This window comes from Cannabis sativa, chromosome X (genome assembly GCF_029168945.1).
Source record: "Cannabis sativa cultivar Pink pepper isolate KNU-18-1 chromosome X, ASM2916894v1, whole genome shotgun sequence".
NCBI classification, from domain to species: domain Eukaryota; kingdom Viridiplantae; phylum Streptophyta; class Magnoliopsida; order Rosales; family Cannabaceae; genus Cannabis; species Cannabis sativa.
The window spans coordinates 68,720,304-68,738,377 of record NC_083610.1 but is presented as its reverse complement, the minus strand read 5'-3'; the positions used below and the strand labels follow the sequence as shown (position 1 = coordinate 68,738,377).

At 26.5% G+C, this 18,074-nt stretch overlaps 2 protein-coding genes across 2 annotated transcripts; one reads left to right on the top strand and one right to left on the bottom strand.

The window, feature by feature from the left end:
* The first annotated feature begins 4,814 nt into the window (after positions 1-4,814).
* On the top strand, positions 4,815-5,982 carry LOC115714156 (uncharacterized). Its single transcript, XM_030642728.2, has 3 exons — positions 4,815-5,128; positions 5,199-5,466; positions 5,577-5,982. Exons 1-3 carry the CDS (start codon positions 4,939-4,941, stop codon positions 5,788-5,790), a joined length of 672 nt encoding a protein of 223 aa, XP_030498588.1. The 5' UTR covers positions 4,815-4,938; the 3' UTR covers positions 5,791-5,982.
* Positions 5,983-6,007: 25 nt separating this feature from the next.
* LOC115714147 (F-box protein SKIP23) lies at positions 6,008-7,316 on the bottom strand. The gene has a single exon (XM_030642717.2). The coding sequence runs from the start codon at positions 7,314-7,316 to the stop codon at positions 6,135-6,137; it is 1,182 nt and encodes a 393-aa protein (XP_030498577.1). The 3' UTR covers positions 6,008-6,134.
* Positions 7,317-18,074: the final 10,758 nt, after the last annotated feature.

Genomic DNA, 18,074 nt, shown 5'->3' with positions numbered 1-18,074 from the left:
AACTATTTTATCTATTATATGGTAAGAGATGAATAATTTTATATATAGAGTTTAGAGCATAATTAAAACACTAATTTTATGTTGACTTAGAATATTAATTGGTAGATTTTTAGTAATAAAAAAGATTTCTCAACTTATTCAAAAGAAATATATGTGGTGTGTACTGTGTATGTATACATGAACAAACTTTTTTTTTCTTACTTTAAGTTAATGGTCTTCGTATTTTAAATTTTTTTGGTTACTGAAAAAAAAAAATATGTTTAAAAAAAACACATATAATTTTAAAAATGAAAAAAAAAATAGAATATGTCATAAAAATTATATTATATTCATAAAAATGTGTTAAAAGGTGCAATTTATGATATTTGGCTAAACCCAAATTTGTGTATAAATAATAAAAAAAAAGTGTATGAATTTGAGTTATATAGATAGTAGTATTAAAGAGAACTTCAAAAGTAGACTTATAAAATTGTACAAGAAAAGAAGTTGTCCAGCATAAATAAAATTGAGTTGTAAGCTTCTCTTTTAAAGGAGAATCCCCTTGTGGATGTAATTGGCTCGATTTGATTAATAGAAATTATCATTCTTGATAAAAGAAAATTAATAACGCAAATTAATTTAAAAAATAATTATAGTAGAATTATGTATCTAAATAAATTGGTAATAAAAGTACTTAAGTAGTCAATTTTATTATAGTTAACTATTAGTATAAAAAAATTGATAGTAAAATTCCTAAGTAAAATTATTTTTTGAAAATAAATACTTATATAAAAATAATTCAAATTAACTTTTAAAAAAATAATAATAATTCAAATTAAAAATTAATAAATTTTTAATTATTAATATTATTTTATATTTTTTTACAAATAAATATATAATTAAATATTATTATAATATATATAAAGTTTTAATTGTATACATGCAGTCTTATTTTAAGAGTATACACCTTACATCTCAATGACCACATGATCTAAAATCAATAGTCAGAAAAACTTCCCTACCGGTAGGGAACTTATGCTAAGTCCTACCATAGTCTTGCCCTATAATTTTATTACTACGGTATATTAATTTTCTGTACTACGATATATCTAATACTGCTGTATATATTTAAATGATCTAATATATTTATTTATTTTTGTTACAATATAATAATATGCAATACTAAAAAAATTATGTAACTTAATTTTGTTATTATATATATTTTTTTAAAAAAATATGTGATAAATATATTTTTATAATTTTTATTAGCTAATTTATTAGATTTGGCCATTTTCTTAATTTTTTTAAAAAGTGGACATTTACTAACTTAGTTACCAAATTTAGGGTCATTTTGCATCTCAACCCAAAAATATATATAGGGTTTATGACCATTGATTTCTACCTCATACTATGGGAAGGTTTTGTGGCCCAATTACAATAAAATTAGAGGAAATTACATTGTATACCCACTTTGCTTTACTTGTTTTAATTTTTACCTCCATTTTCATATTTTTTTAGATATACCCACTTTTATGGATGATGTCTCAATTAGACCCTTTAGGTTATGTAAATTATATGCTAGACTTAAGTAGAGAGTGAGGATATATTAGGCAATCCACTCAAAAAAAGTAGATATATTATAATAAAAAAATAATATGAGGGTATTTTTGATTAATGGATACAAAAAAACGGTATTTTTCAACTTATTCCATAAAATTACTTGATGTCGCATGTTATGATTGTGCATATTTATGAATGTGTATTTTCTATTTATTTTTGGGATAATTACACAAGACACTATTTTTTGTAAAAAAATTACATTTTTACGTTTTATTAATTTTTTTTTTTTACATTTTCACAGTTTCTGGTAAAAAAATATGAAAACAACAAAAAAACTACATAAAAGTAACATGAAAATAACATCTAAATAATAACAAAAAATAACATATATATAACAAAAAATCAACAACAAATTAACATGAATACAACATAAAAAGACCGTTTTTTCTGTAAATAAAATCAAAAAATTCGTAAAAATATTTAAAATTGTGTGAAACCGTATTTTTGTAATTTTTTTGTTGTTTTTGTGTATCTGTGAAATTATCCCTTTATTTTTTAAATAAAAATTTATAACTGTTGGCATAAGTGGGCTGTTTTCTTTTCTTTATTTTTTTTAAAAAAAAAAAAGAGAGAGAAATGGGCTGATTTGGTCTTTGTTTTCCTTTTTATTTTATCATTTGTTTTGCTTTAGACTATTTTTTTAAAATTTTTTACAAAAATACTAAATTTTGGATAAAAGTTTACAATTTTACTGTCACATGGAATTTTTTTACAAAAATACTGTCTTTTTGTAAAACAACCTAAAACAACTGTAAAACAACAAAGTAGAATAATAAAAAATAACATTAGAACAACTAAAAAATAACTGTAGAACAACAGTGAAAACTTTACACAGTACACAATATGAAACTTACACAGTATTTTTGAAAAAAAAATCTGTCCCACAGTAAAAATAAAATAAAGTTAGAAATTTCAGTATGTAGTGTAAAAACTCTTTTTTTAAAAAAAAAAATAGAAATATATATATATCCAAATATGTCATTAAAATTATATTTTTTTCTAATAAAATTAATTTAATAATAAAATATTTTTAAATAAAATCTTTTATTATGAGAGTAAATTAATCTAAAATATAATAATGGCAAGAACACACTAGTTTAATATTGAGTGAGAAAAAAAATTATAGCAAAGGTAATATTAGTGCGAAAACTGTGAAGATTTACATATGAGAGAATTTAAAAAAATAATAATTCAAATTAAAAATTAATAATTTTTTTAATTATTAATATTATTTTATTTTTTAAAATAAATATATAATTAAATATTATTATAATATGTATAAAGTTTTAATTATATATTAGCAGTTCTATCGTAAGAGTATACACCTTATATCTTAATAACCACATGATCTAAAATCAATAATCAAAAAAGTTTCCCTACCGATAGGGAACTTATGCTATGTCCTATCATAGTCTTCCTCTATATGTATATATATCAAGTTTCAAATAAATAATAGAATGACAAAAATATTATTATCAAGTATAATTTTTTTTTTCTGTTTTTTTTTTATGAAAATAAAAAAGAATTTAACTATAAATTAATAATTTTAATAATATATTGGATATAAATGGGTTAATTGTGTCGATTTCATGTCACGTGACACGTGCGTAAACCCTAATCCAACCCAAATAATAATAATCATGTCATTCATGTTAGACCTATTTTCGACCCGCGTCTATTTTCTAGGTCCCTAACTCGCAATGATTCATCTCGAGTTGGTATTGTGTTGTCGGGTCATGACTTGAATTGTCACCCCAATAAAAAAAGGGCCAAGATACAAAATGACCATAAATCTAACAATTAAGTTAATAAATGTCCCTTTTTATAAAAAAATTAACAAAATGTCCATTCTGTTAAAAGTTTGATGAAGAAATTACAATTGTAACCTTGAATAATTAAGTATTTGGTATAACTATTTTGCACAATAGTATATCGTTTTTCTGTGCAATAGTATATTAAAAAAAACTGAAAGGTGGTATATTAGTTTAAGATTGTGGTACATTATTTTAATGTACTATGGTATATAATAAACGAAAGACGGAAATTAAAAAATGTGGAATATTAGTTTAAGTTTGAGGTGTAGTTATATTTCACTAGGAAATATTGTCTTTATGTTCATTAGTATATCATGAAGGAAAGAAAAAGAAAAAAAAACATGTGGAATATTAAATAAAGTTTTTGGTATGTATATATTTTTTCCACTATACTGGTGGTATATTCATTTTTCACTATATAGTATTTATGCTTATGATTGCAGAATATAATTTTTATATACTATTGTATATCGTAGAATAAAAAATCATTTAATAGTTTAAGTTTATGGTATATTCATATTGGTCTAAGGTATATCGTTTGTATGTGATATGGTATATCGTGAAGGATAAAAAGAAAAAAAATTATTAAATATTAATTTAAGTTTTAGTATTTTTTTTTTATTTTGTACGGTATATCTTTATTATGTGTTATGATATATTAATAAATAAATAGAGTGGTATATTATTTTTATTTGCTATGGTATATCATGAAAGAAAGAGAAAAAAAAACTTGTGGAAGTTTATTTAAGTTTTTTTATATATATTTATTTGACTATAGAATTGTTGTGGTATATTCATATTACTCTAAGGTATAATATTTGTATGTTATATTATATATCATGAAGGAAAGAAATAAAAATAAAATTAAAAGAACACATATCAGTAAAAAAAATAATAAAGGACATAATACTCATATTACTCTAAGGTATAGTATTTGTATGTTATATTCATATTACTCTAAGACATTTTTATAATACCTTTTATATAATGAATGATATTTTAGGTATTAAAAATAAAAAAAAGGATATTTGTTTTATTATTTTAAAAGATAGACATTAAAGAAATAGGACTATTTACTTACATTAAGCTCATATATATTGCACTAAAAAAAGAAAGGACATAATAGTCCCCAAAAACTTAGGGTTAATGAAGTTTACTCCCCAACCTCAAAAATTAGTAGTAATAATCTCTTAGATTACGTTTTCTTTAAGTCCATTAATTTTTTAAAACAGATTCGTTAAGCCCAAATAAAATAGTATGTGTCAATTTTTTGTTAGTCTAAATAATAATTTTAATTATATAAAATTTAAAATAAAATAAAAACTAAAAAATATATTTTAAAATCATAAATTAAAATTCAAACGGATAATGCTTTGTGTTGTCAATATTTTGTTTTGTCTTCACACAATCAAGCTTGGTATTTGCACTACTGATATTTCATTTTCTACGTTTTGAAAGGAAACCTCTTTTCAATTAAATATAGAATTAAATAAATAAACCATTACTTGTTATTATAAAGATAAATATGAGAGAGTGGGTAGGAAAAGCATCACATTCTCCCACTTTACAAACCATGAATATGAATTCCCCTTTTTCTTCTTCACTTTCTCTTGAACATCAACTCAACCTCATCGACAAACTTCAACTGTTCAAGATCCAAGGCCGTGATAAACACGGCCACAACATTCTGCGAGTCATCGGAAAGTTTTTCCCTGGTAATGAACATATATTTTTGATTGATTATATGTTTTAGGTTTTTGATGATTAATTATATTTTATTATCAGCTCGACTTGTGAGTAGTGAAGCTGTTAACAAGTATCTAGAAGACAGAGTATTCCCAAACTTAGATGATGAGAAACCATTCTCAATGGTGTACATCCACACAGATGTTAATCGGTCTGAAAATTTTCCCGGAATCTCAACTCTCCGATCTATCTATGAGGCTATTCCGGCTCAAGTTAAGGATAATCTAGAAGCTGTTTATTTCGTTCATCCAGGGATACAGTCCAGGCTCTTCTTAGCCACCTTTGGTCGGTTCCTTTTCAGCGGAGGGTAAGATCGAATCATTGATTGTGATGATGAGAATTATTTTGTTCCAAAAAAATGTTACTCATGATTCTTTCATTGGTCAATTGAAATGGATTCATTTCAATTCATTACAGCTTGTACCAGAAACTAAACTACGTGATCCGGATGGAGTTTCTCTGGGATTATGTGAAGAGGAGTGAGATTGAAATACCCGAATTCGTGTGCGAACATGACGATGAGCTTGAGTACCGTCCGATTATGGATTATGGGATCGAGAGTGATCACCCCACTGCCATCACCATGGTTGACTCTCCTCTCTCCATCTACTCCATGCGTTGCATCGCTTAGAAAATGGCTTAAACAACCTACCTATATATATATATATTACTGTATTCTGATGTTTTATGGTGTTGATATAGATATGGTAGTATCAGTTTGTGTCTGTATTATATTCTACTAGAAAGATAAAACAGAGCCTGTCTTCAAGGCCGTTTTATCTAATAAATATAGTAATGAAATTTTCCTTTTTAACCCATGAAATGAGTATCTGAGTCACTCAATCACCTTAAAGCAAAAAGAAGATATTCATTGAGAGAATTAAGATTATTACATGCAAATACAAAATTTGTTATACAACACCACAAGTCTTTTATTGTACACAACACAACACAATTATAATAAAATTTTGGAGCTTAAAAAGGGTTTGGTGAGACCCAAATAGGAGTAGGCCAATAATCAGTACAATGGGAGTTCCATTTCCTTTCAATGGTTCCATCAGATAAACAAAAAATGCCAGAATCAAATTCCCCAAATACACTCTCGTAGTTGAGCTCAGAGTAATCGTCAGTAAAATATATGCAATTTCCAACACATCCTGGGAAATCAGAAGCCGATAAAGACAAAGACGAATTTTTCCCAATAAACAACATTTGATCTCCCAAGTCGTTAACTTTATCCCACTTGGGTTCATCTTCATCACTCCAATCCAATCTGAAAACGTTGAATCCAACCGTTCGATAAAGCTCCTCAGAATTATCGTAATCAATCTCCAAGTACCGAGAAACCAAAACCAAATCATCCTTTGAACTCACCAAATACTGCATATCGGCACCCACTTGTGTCGGCGTTTCGATGATGATCGAAACGCTGGGTGATGTTGACCCACCGACATCGCATACCGCAACGACGCCGTATTTGTTCACAGCGTAAAAGGAGGAGTTATAGTGTATGACATCCTCACTGTAAGAAGATGCACCTTCGATGAAAGTCCATGTTTGGTCACCGGATTTACAGAATGCCAAATCCCCTGTTTCGTGAAGTATGGCTAAAGCGACGAAACCGTTGGATTCTTTTGGGCTGGATGAGAGGACCACTTTCTTGACGAAAGAGTCACGGATTTGTCTCAGATTTTGGGTGTATGACTCGCCGGAGGGGGATCGGAGGGCGTATTCTCGGCCAATTTCCGAGTAAGAGAAACGGAGGACGTTGGGGAAGGTGGAGATTGGAGGGAGGTGGAATTTGGATCTGGTCAGAGGGTTGAGGAGGAGAAGTGAGGGGGTTTCGTCGAGGATTACGAGCCAGCCATGAGAAGAGCCGCAACAACGCTTGCCGTGAGATAAAGCTTCAGGAAGGTTGATGAGATATACTTTGTTGCTTGAGAGGTTGAAGAAGGCGGCGGAGTGGGGTCGGCGGTGGCGGGATTTGGGTAGCATCAGCCATGGAAGTTGTGGAGGTAGGTTGTTTGGGGTACTGGGGACGGAGGATCGCCAGCTCCGGCAGACAACTCGGAATCGGAGGTAATCGGCATAGGTTGTGAGGTTATTGGAGATCGATTCTACAAGTTCTGGAGGAAGTTGAGTCCAGTCCACGGCCATTTTTGTGGGTATGAACAATATTCTCCTCTGTTTTCTATATTTTCCGGCATAGTTATTACAAAATAAATTAGAAGAAGAGAAAAGGAAAAGAGAGAAGAAATATGAATTGAATGCTGACCAATAAGGTAGAGCTAATTCTGAATTTTGTGGATATGAGATAGTTTGATAACAATTTTTTTTAGGATTTTTTTTTTCAGTTTTAACCCAAAAAAAAAAAATAATAATATTATAAAAATATTTTCAGTTGGTTAAATAAATATATATACAATCTAAATAAAAAAAAATTATGCAAATAACATTTACACACCTTTAACTCAGGATCCATACTTTTTGGACAACCATCACGTAATAACCCAACTCAATCGAAACGAAAAATTCAACCAAAAAGAGAACCACTATTAATTCTGGCGATTTCACCTGAGAAGACGATCAGAATCAATCAAAACATGGGCTGTTTCGAATTCATGAAAAAAAAAAGTGTAGAAAAACAACTACGAAACTAAAATTCAATCGAAAATCTAGTTTAATTTGTATAAAACTAATGTCTTAGATTTTAATTTTCATATCCATAAAATGCAGATCTAAAAAAGTTGAACTGGAGTTCCCAAATAATCCAACTCAAGTATAATCAAAAAAAAAAAAATTACAACAATACTATGTTATATTATTTTATATAATATAATATTTAGATTAAATAATTAAGTTATAAATAATTAAGTGTGACAAAGTATTAATTTTGTCAAATTATAACATACATTATGAAGTTACAAAATGTGTAGAATGACCACAAAATTGGAGTTGCAAATCCTTTAAATTTGATGATCACTTGAATATGTAACTCTCATCTCTTTTTCACTCTTAAATTAGTAAAAGATGTTACTAATGGTTTATGAATGTGAATGAATGATAGCTATTAAAAATATAGCTGTTGGAGACTTGATTTATTCATTTATAAGGTGTATAAATGGTTCAAAATCAAGTGTAAGTGATTTGGAACACTTTTGAGAAGAATTGGCTAAAGCTGAAAAAAATGATAACTAGTAACTAGTTACTGTTTTTTCAGCATACAAACACAAACGTTTTTGAGTCTTTCTAACATTCCAAAACTCCTCAAAATCACCCATTTAATACTATAAATGCCCAATTTATAATTGGTAACATCCAAGGGCTTTATGGTGGTCATTCATGTTCGTATGGGAGTGAAAAACTCTATAAAGAGATGCCATATTGTTCACTTGTTAGAGAAGTAGTTAAAACTATTTGTTGTGGTTAGAACCTTGTGAGGATATGCTCATCCTTAGACACTAGGTTGAGCATATGAGGCTTGATAAATCCTTAAGAGCATTTCTAGAGTTTCCCTAAGTGTCCATATGAGGGAGGAAATGAATTTTAGAACAAAGGTCCTTGAGCCTTGGTCAAACTTTTTGTGTGTTATTCTTCTTCTTCTTCTTCTCTAGCTTTCTTGTAATCTTCATGAAATACTTTTATTTGTATTTTGAGTATTTTTATTGTAATCCTCCTATTCTCTCTTGTAATGAGAACTTTTCCAACATACTATAGTAAAATATTTATCCTGATGTATTTTCGTTGTTTTCCAAATTTCTAATCGTGAATTTGTTCATATTAAATCATGAAGAGACATGTAGATAGAGTTACGTACGTGAAAATATTGTTCTGATTTTTAATATTTTATAACAGTTGCATGAATATTTTGCTAACAGTTATTTCATCTGATGCAACTTTCGGCCAACCACCCAGCAACCATCGTCTGATTGTGTAAGTGATAATGTAAGATATTTTGGTAATTTAAAACACATAAAAGGTATAAATATTGTCCACACCTTATGAATGTATTTTTGTAAATAAAGTATGGGGTAAGTTAAAAAATACTGTTTTTATTAATCAATTAATCAAATTTACCTCTAATTTTATATTTAATTGAAACATGCTTCTTTTTATATGTATTGTACCCAAAATACCCTGACATAAGAGAGTCACATGGAGAGTATCTTGAAGTGACAGGGGCAAAATTAGTACAATGTTTTAAAAAAAAAAGAGGTAAAAATGATAGACTTTAAAAAAGAGAGTAAAAATAAAAGAGAAAAATATGAAAAGGGTATAGAGTATAATTTCCTCATAAACTATTAATTTGTATTTTTCATGTAATAATTCCTTTTTTTTTAAAAAAAAAGGTTTTTGTTTTTAAAATTAAAAAAGTAAAAATATTTTCTAAAGTTATGCTATATACCGTATTTTTTAATTAAGAATCAAAATTTTGAAAATTTTAAAACAAAAAAATAATCACTTTCAAATTTATTTTAAATAGCTTTATTTTTTTTTAATTAATATTTTAGACTATAAACTCAACTAAGATATTAGAATCCAGATCCTAGCCCCGATCCCAAATTCGGCCTTGATTTCAGCTTCGGATCTAGACCCGACTTAAATAAAATCAACAAACAAAAATTAAAATAAAATTTACAGAACATACTTTTATTTTTTGTTTTTAAAAATGAAAAATAAAAAGTAGTTATAGAACACTTTTTTATTTTTCAAAAACAAACTTTTCAAAACAAATATTTTTCTTTAATTTTTGTGATTAAAATTTTTTAAAATAAAAGTATTACCAAATGCCACTTAAATTAACGATGGATATCGCCTTTCGTACATAAAAGTACTTTTTTTTTTCTTTTCTCTTTTCAATTTTCACAATTAATTCTTCAATTTTTTAAAAAATTTATAATGCACCTTTTTTTTTGATGCAGTTTTGGCATTTACAACAATTTTTCAATCTAACTTTTTTTTATAATCTTTTAAGTTGTAGAAATTTAAAATAACCTATAAAAAATTTTGAAATTTAGGAAAATTTAACACATCAGAAATAGATTTCAAACAATTTATTGCATATATCTCTTTTATTTTATACACGTATGAAATAGACTATTTGAACTTATATTGTAAATTATTTTGAATTTCTCAAAATTTTATAGGATGTCTTAAATAGCTTTAACTTTCTTAAATAACTTTAATGTACACGACTATAAAAAGAATAGACTAAAAAATTCTTCTAAATAGGCGTGCATTGTAAAAATACTAATTTATATATTTTAACAATTAAATATTTTGAAAAAACAAATAAATGATAAATCAATTTTAAAAAAATTTACAATGTGAGTCCATAGATGTATCCCTATTTGTTTCGGTATTTGCGAAAAAAATTAGTCCCATTTTTTTATTGTTGTCTGTTTTATAATTACTTAGGACATCCTGTAAAATTTAGAAAAATTTTAAAAAAATTTAACATGTCGAAAATATAGTTCAAATTAGGGGTGTTCATCAAACCGCCTGCACCACACAAAAAATGTAGTTTGAAAATTTTTACGGTGCGGTCGCGTTTTGAATTTTTTCTAAACCTAAACTACGTGGTGTGGTGGGATTTGCGGTTTTGAATTGTTAATATGTGACGCATTGCAACGTACATTATAAAAATACAAATTTTTATATTTATTTAGGTCCAATATGTGAATGTCCAATCTAAAGCCCACTAATTATTGTTTTGTTGAAACTTAATTTTTTTTTTCATATTTATTTTCAAGCTTTATGGTATTTTTGACAATTGTTGCTCAAGTTTTGTTGTATTTGTGATAGTTTAATTATTGGTGATAGTCCAAACTGTAAAAATCGCACCGTACCATTTTTTGCGGCGCGGTTTCTGTAATTTTTTAGTTTTGTGTTGTAGGTGCAGTTTGGAAAATTAAAAAAACTGCATGTGCGTATTGGTTTGAAAAAATGTTCAAAAACTGTACCACCCGCACCGCAAACACCGTTAGTTCAAACAATTTATTTCACACGCATATATAATAAAAGAATTCTGCATACAATAGACTATTTAAACTCTATTTTTGACGTGTTAAATTTTTTTAAATCTCTCAAAAAATTTCAAAATATCTTCAATCGTTGCAACATAAACAAAAATAAAAATTGAACTAAAAAATTCTTTAAAATATCAAAACATATAAAAATATGTATCTGTTATAAATATTATTAATTATGTGGATGTTCAAATCTTTTATTTATTACCATTAATTGTAATCAACATTCATCTTTTCCTTAGTTTCCCTTTTTCTTAGTTTCTTAATATCTCACTCTTGTATTTGTATAAATAGGGGTTCACCCCATTGGAATAAACAACTCAGAAATTCTCATTCACTTTCTCTTTCTCTCTTCATCTTCTTCTTCTTTCTTCTCATCTATTTTATATTATTTTATAACACGTTATCAGCACGAGTCTCTGCCCAAGCTTCAAGCATGAATCTCTGCCTAAGACCCAATGTAAGTATTTTGTTAAAGTTCTTGAATTGTTTCAAAGTCACGATACACTAAATATATATTTATATATATACTCATCTGACTGAAACAATTTCAAGAATCATTTGGTTTCCTTTTTCTTTTTATCTATATATTTATATATTATATATGTATGTATATGTTTTTATATATTTATTATTAATTTCATATATATATTATGTTCTTATCATTCATAATATTTACAATATATGTGTGCCTATGATATGATAGAGAAAATCTATATAAATTATACATATATCCAAAAGATTATGTATTATCGATAAAATATTGCATATATCCTAAAGATTATGCATCATCGATAAAATATTGCATATATCCTGAAGATTATGCATCATCGATAAAATATTGCATATATCCTGAAGATAATGCATCATCGATAAAATATTGCATATATCCTGAAGATTATGCATCCTCGATAAAATATCGCATATATCCTGATGATTATGCGTCCTCAATAAAATCTTGCATATATCCTGAAGATTATGCAAACGTAATATTCATTATATAGTTGATGGATATATAATGAAAGAGATGAATACATATTTATATATATGTTCTTGTATTCTTTGAGGGCAATGAAAAGTAATCTAATATCGATATAGATTTTGACAAACATTTCCTGAAGTAAATATTTTATATTTATCGAAGAAAAAAAAATGATTGTATTTATGTGAATACAACTAAAGAATCATTAAAAATGATTATTATTGATGCAATTTTATAGTGGGTTTTGAATATCCAAAAAGAATGTTAAGAAAATTGCATTGAAACATCAAAGTATAAGAATAACAATGAGCATGACTAATGTTATTTAAATACATGAGACATGTATTTATTGTTCATCATTTCCTGCAGAGAATGATACGAATTGAAGTCAATTACTTTTAAAAATTCCTCGTATTAGTCATGTTATTATACATTGTTATTACTTGCAATGTTGGAAATTATTGAATCTGACATATATTAAAGATTAAATTTTGCATACATCTTGGAGACTATGCAAAAATTGCATTCATATATTCTTTGAAATATCGTAAAAGAAATTGTTGAATAATTTCTTATATTTTTATGGATGAACAAGTAATAAATTTTTAAGAAATTTATAATAATGTTCTACTTGTTCAACATCATTCCTCGAAGTGAATGTAGTGATTTTAAATAATCAATGACATTATTTACTACTCAAATATTTTCAGAAAAAAGTGGAAACAACCAAAAGATGAGATACCACACACAATCAAAGTGCATGAAATTTATATATCATGTGTGGAATTGAATAATAGTGGTCGCGTACCTGTAGTACGGACATACTTATAATCAAGATAAAAGTATACTTGATTATTGAATAGAATGTGAATTGTACAAATTTATTGTACATTTAGAATATTTAAATATCATTCCCTAAAGAGAATGAATAGACATGAAATTCTATTTCAAAGAATATAGATTTCACATATATTGGCAATGCCAAAAGCAAATTAATATATACATATTTTATTATTTCTTGAAATCAATAGTTTCAAACTATTGTTAGTACAGGATATGTATATATATATCAGTTTGCATATTCCCAGAAGTAAATATATAACTTACTAACATTTGTTAGTGATCCAATATAATCAAAGTGATAAAGAATCACAAAATGATTATTTGAAAAGCTTCCTGAAGAAGTCTTACATACAATTGCTACTTGGAGTAGTAAAATATATTTGTATGTACCTAGATATATAACTTTTATCTAGTTATAAAAGTGATAAGAAATAACTTATTATATGTACTGGTTGTACATTTAAATATATAATATATCAAGTCATGATAATTAGACTGATGAATAGTCTATTAATAAATTAGACGACTTGTTAAAAAGATACCAGGAAAAATGAATGATATATTATGGTTATATCTATTTGACCATTACAATAACATGATGAAGTTGTCATGTATCTTTTAAATTATACACATCATTGAATTGATGATAGTGATTCCTGAAGAAATATAAAGTTTGATAAACATAATAGTGACTCCTGAAGAGTGTATATGTTTTGGAGAATAATATAATTATATTATTCGTGTATATAAAAATGAAACTTTTTATGATTACTTATATGTTGTAGTGATTTTACATTACCTTGTGAAAGTTTCATTGAAATACAAATTATAGTGAACCTGAAGTTCATTAATTGAATTATTTTGACATGATCAACCATATGCAATAAATTGTCAAAGAATTTGACTAAATTTGATTGAAGAACCAGAAGATTCTTCTCATTGTTAATTTATAAGGCTCAAAAGAAGAATGTGCATATATTTGCACATAGAAAATATTTAAATTATATTTCTTTAACAATCTTGAGTCATTGTTAGATTTTTATTGCATAGTTTCTTATCGATGTGATAAGATTATATTATCATGCATTTACAAAATGTGTAAATTTATGTATTTCTAATTATACACGTATGACTCATTCTTAGAAATGAATTAAGTTCATAAGTATTGAACTTGAAACTGAAGTTATTGAACCTGAAGTTCAATGTCATATAATATATATGAGTTTAAATAGATATTGATTCATTGTGATATATTGAAATCCCTACAGGTGTATTAATATTATTAGATATCACAATTTCTTAAAATTCTCTCGATCAGGGGGAGAGAAGCAGTTGGGATCGATGATAAATTTTGAAAAATGATCCTTGCACAAAGTATAAGAACGATATAGTTCAAAATGATATATACCAACTGCAAATCAATATTATTCAAAGTTGAGATAGAATGAGTTGAAAACGCCTGAAGCGTAAATGAACAATGTAGAAATTATTAATAAATGTTCATTTGATTTGCCCTGAAGTTGTTAAATCTAGAGGTACTCATGGAGATACCTTAATGTTATAAAGTATTAAAATGATAACCGTGATGAAAACGGTACTCGAAAAGACTCCCAAGAGAAGTTAGACATAACACATTTGATCATAATTGAATCCCTGAAGTGATTCTATATAGGTACCTATAAATGATAAACATATTTGAAAAATATGTAATTTAAAGAGATCTCTATAAGTTATGTCAATATGGGAGGAAATTATCATTTATTGAAATTTTTGTCGACAATAAATATTGAATGTTTGCATATGCAATAAATTAACATGAGATAGCAAGGATCATGGTATTAGATTTGTCGAGAATCATCGACATACATTTTGATTTTTGGCCAAAATATTATGACGCAATCCAGGCAACTTTACTCACATAAAGTGAAGTAAGACCTGTAGGGTGTGCAAATAAATATTTCTAATGAGAAATTTGCATATATGTATTTGTACATAATGAATTGTTGTACAAAGTTTGCATAGACATGAGATTGATTGAAGTAAGGCTTAAATATTGAGAAAATATAATCATGATTTGATTATAGCCTGGAATATATTTTATGAGGATTTATAAGCGTCACATAAATGTTGCAACAAAAGGTTATTTATTTGGAGCTCCTAATATAGTGAGAATTTGAAATAAGCCTTATCTAAAAATTCTAGAAGAATTTAATACATGTCTTAAGTGATATAAATTCAAAGTCGCGCGCACTATATGACAAAGATCTTTGTATGAAATAAAGACATGTAAGTAAATTATTATTTGAAAAATACCTATGGTTGTCTATGTAATATAAATACGTAAATTATACGTTGTGATAGACTCTTGAAGAGTTTTTGATTAATTGCAAAACAAACTTTTATTTCTTTTGTATATCGAGAAATATTAAATGTATAAAGTTTGTTCATTAGTATTGAAGTCCTGAAGTACTTCATATGTATCAAGAATTATAGATATATGATCATTTGATATGGAAATTAAGATCATACAACAAGATGGAACAAATATATGGTATTGGAGTACCATCATTGTCACAAACGAAAATTTATATTATCATTAATGTGTTATGTTCATATCTACTTGAAATGTTAAATTTTAGTATGAACAAGATTGTATATACACATGAATGATACAATTAGTTGGATAAATATTAATGTTCCACGAACCCCTCATCTATAATTTAGAAGTCCATACATACTCTGGAAGAGTTATAGAAAATATATGATCAAAGATTGTATATGATGATATTTTAAAAGTGATAACAATAATCTTATGAGATCTATTATCACCAAAAGAATTATGGATCATATGTGCATGAGGGGGAGACATATTCATGTTGCACTCTTTTTTCCTTAGTTCAGGTTTTGTCCCTATGGGTTTTCCTGACAAGGTTTTTAACGAGGCAACTTGCAAATAATTATGAATATGAAATATATATTGTACTCTTTTTCCTAGCTCAGATTTTGTCCCACTGGGTTTTTCTGGCAATGTTTTTAACGAGGCAACTATAAATCATGTTAACATACTTGCATTTTATGAAGCAAGTAGAGAATGTGTGTGAGTGAGATCATTAGCATAGCATATTCGGGAAACATATGGATTGCACTCAATAAAGAAGTATCAACCCAAGCAATTCTCTATGGACAATACTGCTTGCATCGTTCAACTAAAAGGAGGTACATTGAAGGAGATAGAGTTAGAACACATTTCACGAAATTCTTCTTTATACGCTTCAAGAAAATGCATATTGGTGTTCAACATATTCAATCAAGTGTCAATCTTACAAACTTATTCACAAAGTTATTACCAACATCAACATTTGAGAAGACGGCAGACAAGATCGAAATTCGTCGATTAGAAGATCTCCACAAATGCCTAAATGAGGGGGAGTTAGTTTACACTATACTCTTTTTCTTTTGATCAAGTTTTCAGCAAGATTTTTAATAAGGCAGTTATTATGGACATCCAAGGGGGAGTGTTATAAATATTATTAATTATGTGGATGTTCAAATCTTTTATTTATTACCATTAATTGTAATCAACATTCATCTTTTCCTTAGTTTCCCTTTTTCTTAGTTTCTTAATATCTCACTCTTGTATTTGTATAAATAGGGGTTCACCCCATTGGAATAAACAACTCAGAAATTCTCATTCACTTTCTCTTTCTCTCTTCATCTTCTTCTTCTTTCTTCTCATCTATTTTATATTATTTTATAACAGTATCGATATCTTTTTTAGATGGTTTATTATAAAAGTACCTAATCAATTTTACTCGGAGAGAAGTAAAACTTACATAATTAATTAGAAAAGAATAACACATTGAGAGATGAATAACACGTTTTCACTTTCTGCAAGTATTTTAACTTGTATCACTCTACAAGTTGCTCAATAGATATTTGGGAACCAAACTATAATTAGTATAACTTAGAAGATAAAAAGTATTTTCAAATGTTTCTTTACTCCATTTTTTAAAATATATCACTAAAATATAATTTGTTTTATTTATTTTACATCAAGTTTTTACACCACCCTGTCTATTAGCTTCTTTAAATTTTCTCTACATTATTTTAGGAGTGTTATCCAATTCAATCCGTACTATTTTTGTTAATAATACATTTAATCTGTATTAAGTGCGGATTTCATATTTTGAATCTAATTCAATCAAATTCGTAAAAATACAGATTAGATTGATTATTTTGAATTGGTTACTTTTTAATATTTTATTATTTAATTTTTATTAAAACATATATCTTTTCACATAATTAACAACAACAAAAAAAATTATTATTATTTTATGTCTCTAACAATAAATTAAAATAAATAAAATAATAAATAATAAATTCAAAAGAAAAAAGAAAAAATTGTAAGTCGAAACAAAATATTTAATTTTATTTTAAATTGTATGTAAAAAAAACATAAATTATATGTAAGAATGAATTACACATTTGATCTATTAAGTTTTGAAATATATTTATATTGTATGTATTAGATTTTTAAATTTATTATTTTTTACATTAAAATATTTAATTGTATATATAATTTTTTTTAAAATTTAAATAAATATGTGTGGATTGAATTGGATCGGTTACTTTTATATATTAATCAACATCCAATCTACACAAGTGTGAATTTTGAATTTTTTAATCCAATCAAATTCACATAAGTGCGAATATACGCACTTTGCGGACCGAATCGGTAAAATTATGCGGATTGAATTAAATTAGCTATATATTATATTATATTTTAATTTGAGTTGAGCAATTTGATATACTTTTTTTATATATATGTATTATATATAATTTTTTCAATATTAAAAATAGAAATAAAAAAAAAAATATTTAATGCTACATAGTGATTTAAAATTAATTAATATATATTAAGTTAAATTATTATAATAATATTTTTTTTGATAAACCACTATTAAATTACAACGTACATAATTAATACAATTAAAATGTTATATATACCAAATAATTATTATTGCAATTAAAATGTCACTTAAAAATTAATTAAAAAACTTA

Coding starts and splice junctions, on each gene's coding strand:
- LOC115714156 (XM_030642728.2), top strand. CDS start 4,939: ATGAGAGAGTGGGTAGGAAAAGCATCACATTCTCCCACTTTACAAACC. Junction 5,129..5,198: donor CATCGGAAAGTTTTTCCCTG/GTAATGAACATA, acceptor TTTTATTATCAG/CTCGACTTGTGAGTAGTGAA. Junction 5,467..5,576: donor CGGTTCCTTTTCAGCGGAGG/GTAAGATCGAAT, acceptor AATTCATTACAG/CTTGTACCAGAAACTAAACT.
- LOC115714147 (XM_030642717.2), bottom strand. CDS start 7,316: ATGGCCGTGGACTGGACTCAACTTCCTCCAGAACTTGTAGAATCGATC.